General features: G+C 30.3%; 1 protein-coding gene across 2 annotated transcripts; it reads left to right on the top strand.

The window, feature by feature from the left end:
* Nucleotides 1-1,808: 1,808 nt before the first annotated feature.
* On the top strand, nucleotides 1,809-4,946 carry LOC131656200 (uncharacterized). 2 transcript variants are annotated; one of them, XM_058925962.1, is made up of 8 exons: nucleotides 1,809-2,161; nucleotides 2,312-2,380; nucleotides 2,473-2,599; nucleotides 2,794-2,940; nucleotides 3,027-3,276; nucleotides 3,829-3,952; nucleotides 4,082-4,165; nucleotides 4,649-4,946. In XM_058925962.1, the coding sequence occupies exons 4-8, from the start codon at nucleotides 2,839-2,841 to the stop codon at nucleotides 4,740-4,742; spliced, it is 654 nt and encodes a 217-aa protein (XP_058781945.1). In that variant the 5' UTR covers nucleotides 1,809-2,161; nucleotides 2,312-2,380; nucleotides 2,473-2,599; nucleotides 2,794-2,838; the 3' UTR covers nucleotides 4,743-4,946. The 2 variants fall into 2 exon arrangements, with proteins under 2 accessions (XP_058781945.1, XP_058781943.1); XM_058925960.1 differs by having other exon boundaries at nucleotides 2,307-2,380.
* Nucleotides 4,947-6,525: the final 1,579 nt, after the last annotated feature.

The following is a 6,525-nucleotide window of genomic DNA, read 5'->3' as shown; positions in this document are numbered from 1 at the left end:
TAGAGACTTGGAGTTATTTGGATTAAAATGTGGTTTGATTCCTTGCTAAACCTATTTTATAATTTTAATCTTTGTTAGATTTTTTTTATAATTTTATTTTTTATAAGTTTTATAACTAATATTAAAATATAAGTTGAATAATTAAATAAATATATAGAGAATTTGCAAACAATTTATTTTATTAAAAACTAAGACTAAAATTAAAAATTAATTAAAATACATCATAAAAAATAATTAATAACGTAGATAAAATAATGAATAATTTTTTTTTGTTAAATTTAAACAAAAATCAAAACTATTGTAGAAAAAATATAAATATATCTAATTTGCAGCAAAATCCGCAGGAAATGTTCCTGCGGAATTACCTGCGAATTACGTATTGTGGTTTAATTTTAATAAAATAGATTTTCGCAGCAAAATCCGCAGGAAAGTTTCCTGCGAAATTACCTGCGGATTTTGTCTTGTAGTTAGAGTTTTTGAAGGAAATATATATTTCGCAGCAAAATCCGCAGGAATTCCTGCGGAATTTTCTGCAAAACTCTTATCCGCAGTAGAATTTATTTTATTTAATAAATTGGCAGGAAAATCCGCAGGTAAACCTGCGGAATATTTTTCGCAGAAAATTCCGCAGGTAATAAGTGTATTTCTAGTAGTGATTGCGACCTACATAATATTGTTTCGCCTTATTGAATATTATTACATTTTACGAAAGATATGTCATATTTGCACATGACAAAGATAATCTCGTTTCCACATATCCCTCTTTGATGATAAATTACACTACTAGAAATACACGTATTACCTGCGTAATTTGCTGCGGAAAAATTTCCGCAGGTTTACCTGCGGAATTTCCTGGGACTTTCTTAAACAAATTAAATTTTTCTGTGGATCAAGAATTGGCAGAAAATTCCGCAGGAATACCTGCGGATTTTTCTGCGGTTAATATATTTCAACCAGAAAACGAAACTATAATGCAAAATCCGCAGGAATGTTTCCTGCGGATTTTGCTGTGAATATCTATTTTATATTATAGAGAATCCGCAGGTAATTCCGCAGGAAACTTTCCTGCGGATTTTACTGCAAAATTAACATTTTTCTTAAAATAATAGTAACTTTTGTCTATTTTTTTTTAAAATGAATCATTATATTTAATGGTTAATTATTTAATATTATTATATTAATTAATGTTTTAATGTGAATTGTGTCATTTTTAAATTTTTTATCTTAATTTTTGACGAAATAAAAGGTATAAAAAATTTTAAAAATAAAATTAATAAAAGGTATTAAATTTTTTGAGAATGAGTATCAAATATTTTTTTTTTATAATAATCACTTTTTAAAAAAAATTACATAAGTAACTCATATTTCAAAAATATTATCTCAGTAACCTAAACATGGTTGACACTGTCAATTATTTTTACACTGTCAACCAATGAAAACTATATATCCTGCCAACTATATATATGAAAAAATTGGTTTAAATATTTTCTAAGAATAATAGTAATTTTTTAAAATTAATATACTTCTTCAATTTGTATTATAATAATATATTTCTTCTATTTTAGTATTTATTTTTATGGTGTTTTTTGTTTAGTTTAATTTTAGTTTTTAATCCTTATTTTACTTATGTTATTAATTATTTTTATAATTTATTTTAATTAAATTTTAATTTTAATCTTAGTTTTTAACAAAATAAATGGTATACAAATGTTGATATATATTTTATTTTAGAGATTAATAGATATGTGGGGTAAGTATAAAAAAAATTCAATTGTTACATCGTATAATAAGATACATCAATTGTTCACTCTTCATCTCCACAAACAGTTGAACGTTGAGCCTTATCGTTATTTTCAATGGCATTGTCACAATTTCGTTCTTCTCTCAAATTCGGTAACCCATTTCCAATGGCAACACTCTCTTCCTTCATCATCTCCTCCAAAACCCTAACCACCCCAAAACCTCATCTCTCAATTTCAACAACCTCTCCATCCGTACCAAAATCCGTACCCGGAACCCTATCCAAATTCGCGCGGCGGCCAAAGAAGATTTCTCTTCCAACAAAAGCGGAAGCAATGAGCAGAAGGAAACGATTATGCTTCCCGGTTGTGACTACAACCATTGGCACTTACCTTCAAACTCTTGCTACTGTCTTGGGAAGGTTAGTTTTCTACCCTTGCTTCTCTTTTCGTAATTTCGAATAAAGTTTGGGATTTTCTGTTGAATGGAGTTGGTTGTAGTTGAAATATACTGATACAATAGTTGCAAGTTTTTCTATTGATTATGTTTTAAATTTGAATGTTTAGTTTAGCTTTTGGAAGAAAAATGCAGAATTTGTCCTCGCTCGCAAGGTGTTCGATGAAATGTCCCAACCGAATTCGTCAGTCTTCTTCTTCAGCTCTCAACATTTTCATTTCTTGGATTATTTTTTTTTATTTGTTGAAAATTGAAATATTGTTTCTCTTGTTTCAGCTTTTGTGGCGAAGTTAGCGGTGAGAGAGGAATTTGATTTAATTGATGTTAACGGCTCAATATACTTAATCCTGACACTAGGAATTTGATTCATTGGCCAAACGGCCAGGTTCTGAGTGGAGAACTAGTAAGAACATTGTTGGTGTCATTAGAGATTATTTCTTTCTACTTAGCACGGACATCTTTACTGACACTTGAGATTACGCTATTAAGTTTATGTTGCCGTGTCAGTGTCGATGCTTCCTAAATTTCTTCATTTATTATGTTTTTCTATGATAAAAGAAATTAAGGGTGATATCTAACTTTGGTGAATCACAACAGGACTCACATTGCTGCAGCTATCCTATTCTTTACAATGTAATATACATGGAGGTAATCCTTAAGCATAGAGATCTTAAGGAGGAGTGGGTGTGGTTGCTAGAAAGGCTGGATTATTTTCCCAACCTTCGAAATCTTACCATTATCGAGGTTTTGTACTGTCTACCAATCTCTTTTTGTTTTTACTTCATTTTTTGTTTATCTATTTTATCTTATAAAAAGTATGTGAATCACAGGACAATGGGAATGGAGACGAAATTGTGTATAATTGGAGGGAACAAACATCTACTCCGGAATATCTTTCAACACAGCTTAGAACATGTTTGATTAAACAATTTACATACACAGAATGTGGTCTTCAATTTGCTGAATATATTTTGAGGAATTCAAAGGTACTGGACACAATGTCAATCAAGAGTGCTTCATTCATAAATGAAAATGTCAAGAACCAAATGTTAATGATATTAGCTTCGGAGGAATTCAAAGGTATAGTTCTCATATGTGTCTATACACTTGTTATATTTTGTTTTAAAGACATTGCCATTGTCTTTCAGGTGACAGTTATGATAATGTCTTTGAAATTGAGTTTTAGTTATATGCTCTCTATAAAACATGTCTAAACCCTACATTCTAGCTGCTACATGTGGGCATGGCACTTAATGGGAACTGTTTGTATGGTTAGCTTACGCAGTACAAGAATGGACAACTAGTGTACCAGAGAGGTCTCCCCACCCTAAAATTTTGTTTTGCTAGTCACTATAAGTTATATTTGTTCTTTAGTATCCCTTCTTGGATGAAAATTAAGAACTCTTTGATGGATCCTTACCAAATCTTCAAACCGTGTAAGTAACCAACCAATTATTTCTTTGATGAAAATTTCTTGCTGTCAGGCCATTCATTTAATATGGTTACTCACTTAGTGAGATGTTACTTTTGTTATTCTAAGGACTTGAATTATCACTGACAGGAAATGTGATAGTTTATTTTATCTGTAGCTTGTAACTCCCAGTACCAAGAGATTTATTGTTTCTTTTTCAGAGGTAAAACTTGTAGGTGTTCCGGAAATGAACTATACATATGATGATCAGCCAAACCCCCATGGTGAAATTTGTATCAGGGGTCCCATTAATTTTCAAGGATATTACAAAGATGAAGTTCAAACGTAACCACTTCGCCTGTTCTATGGTTCTTGTTAATTTGAGTTACCATGGCGTATTTACAGTGTTCCTGATTTTTGTTTATTTGAAAAACTAACTAAATTGTTGAAGATGTATGGTGATCGGGTGGAAAGTGGAGCGAGGAGGTCTGTCAAGGAACGTCATGATAGGAGCATCAGTGTATCTACTTGGCAGCAACGCCAAGTCACCGGCAAGAGGTTTGCACTATGTAGTTTTTATTCATGCTGTTAGTATAATGATTATTTTCTATCTGTATTGTTTTTGTTCTGGTTATACTTCGTTTAGTTGTTTAATATTTGCAATGTAATGTTAGATTTTTGTTCAGTTTTAGTAATGTCGGTAATAGATTAAAACACTTAGTATATGAGAGCTCAAGAAGAGAACTACCTTGTATATAGTTTATGAATGCTGAAGAGAATGTTTCTGTATTATTAAATCTTGGCTGTTGATTGAACCCTTTACTGAGAACATTATGTCCTTATTATCGTTATTTATTATTATTTTTTTAACTTTCTCATTCAATCCCAAAGGTAAACATTGTTATGAAATGAAATTAGCCTTCCACTTGGTTTCAGATCCTGTCTTATATCCCCTGCCCCGTCTCTATATTTTCTTAAAGTTTAGAACTTTGTATTGTAGTTGTCATATAGATTAAAATCAGTTGATTGCTGTCTTGGCAGGAACAAGAATGAAGAGGATGATTGTTGTCTTGGCAGGAATGAAGAGGAAGATTCCATTATGAAGATGAAGGCTGCCCAATTCTCATCTCATTAAACTTGAATTCTCTCACTTAATTTGGAGTCTAGTGATCTTGTTTTAGGGATGCATGGAATTGGTGCTGAGATTGGTTACTTTGTTTTAAACTCACTCTTTTTTACTATCTAATGTCCTGATGCTTATAATTGTGTAGAATTTTTATAGTAACTTGTTCTATGAATTTGTCTTGTATAAATTCAAAATTTTTAAATTAAATTATCTTTTTATATTATGGTTATTTTAATGTTTCAAAAATATATTAAATTTTTTTTAATTTGAGACAGAAAGTACCTGCGGATTTATCTGCGGAATATTTCCTGCGGATTTACCTGCGGAATTACCTGCGGAATTTCCTGCCGAAAATATTACCCACGAAGGTTTTAGCTGGGGACGTAAAACCGCAGGAAAATCCGCAGGTAACGTGTTTCCTGCGGAAATTCAGCTGAAATCCGCAGGTAAATCCGCAGGAAATTCGAGTATTTCTAGTAGTGTTATACGCGTGGAACTTTCTAAAGGCAATTCTAACAAGAAATTAACATTCCAACACAATGTTAAAATCCTGTCAAAAATGATAACTCTAACTTAAGAGATATTCTCAGAATTATTAACATGAGAATTTAAACAAAAATAAATGTTATATGAATTGTTAATGATAATATGATGATCTCAAAAAATAAAAAATAGATATATTATAGGTGATAAATAGTATTTTCATATAGAAATTGATTAGACTGTTACGCCACTACTTGATTAAAGGAAAAACAATTTAAATTCATATTTTTATTAACTTGGATAATCCTCTTAATTATTTTATCCTTGAGTGGAGGCTTTTGAGCCCTTATAAATTTTTATACAGACTTACTGTCTTAAACATTTCATTCTTACATATTTTTAAACTCTTAAACTTGGGATTTCATATCTTTTTTATTCATGTATGTGAGCATTTCTTATTATAAATTCTAATAATCTGGCTATAATTTCTTGCTATAAGCACGTGATAAGAACTGTTCAAAATGCGTCCCAATTGGAATTGAAACCTGTTGGGCTGTGAACAAAGGTCCAGTCTCATCAAATATATATGGGATTGGATGCTATTAATTGTAGTACGGCATGTCGTTTAGTGATCATATTATCAAATCACATCATGTGATAAATCATACAGCAAAGCTAAATGATCATGGCCAATTATAGCTTTATTAATGATGAGATTTGTGGGGGCAGGGTTTCAAATTCTACAACAGGAAATGCAGATGTATTCTTCACAAATTAGTCCATCAAGCTATGATCATCCAAAATGCCTCTTACTTTTACCTTTTTCATTCCTTCGTCTAACATATCTTCAGACCTAAGCATGTATGATAGAAAACAATGGACGAGGTCTGATCCGATAAATAAATAGAAGAAATTATATATATGGATAAAGAACATGACATGGTAGAAGAGGATTGGATTCAAATTACATTTTGGCTATCCATCTTATCCCCAACTGATAAAAAGGAAAAGCTATTTTATATTAGGTTTAAATATGTAAGTTATTCTTGTAACTAATTTTTTTCTTAGTTTTAGTTTCTATATTATTTTTATTTAATTTTAGTTCTTGTAAATATTTTTTTATCTTTATTCTTTGGTTTTGATTCTTATATAATTGATTTTTTATCATAAAATTGATCATTTTAAAATATAAATATTAAATTTTAATCTTTCCAATATTAATGCCATAAGAATTAAAGTTAAATATTTTATTTATCACAAAGATCAATTTTAATATAAATCAATTTTGCAATAACTAAAACAAAAAACA

Source organism: Vicia villosa, linkage group LG3 (genome assembly GCF_029867415.1).
Source record: "Vicia villosa cultivar HV-30 ecotype Madison, WI linkage group LG3, Vvil1.0, whole genome shotgun sequence".
In the NCBI taxonomy this organism is placed as follows: Eukaryota; Viridiplantae; Streptophyta; class Magnoliopsida; order Fabales; family Fabaceae; genus Vicia; species Vicia villosa.
This window is presented reverse-complemented; position numbering and strand designations above follow the sequence as displayed.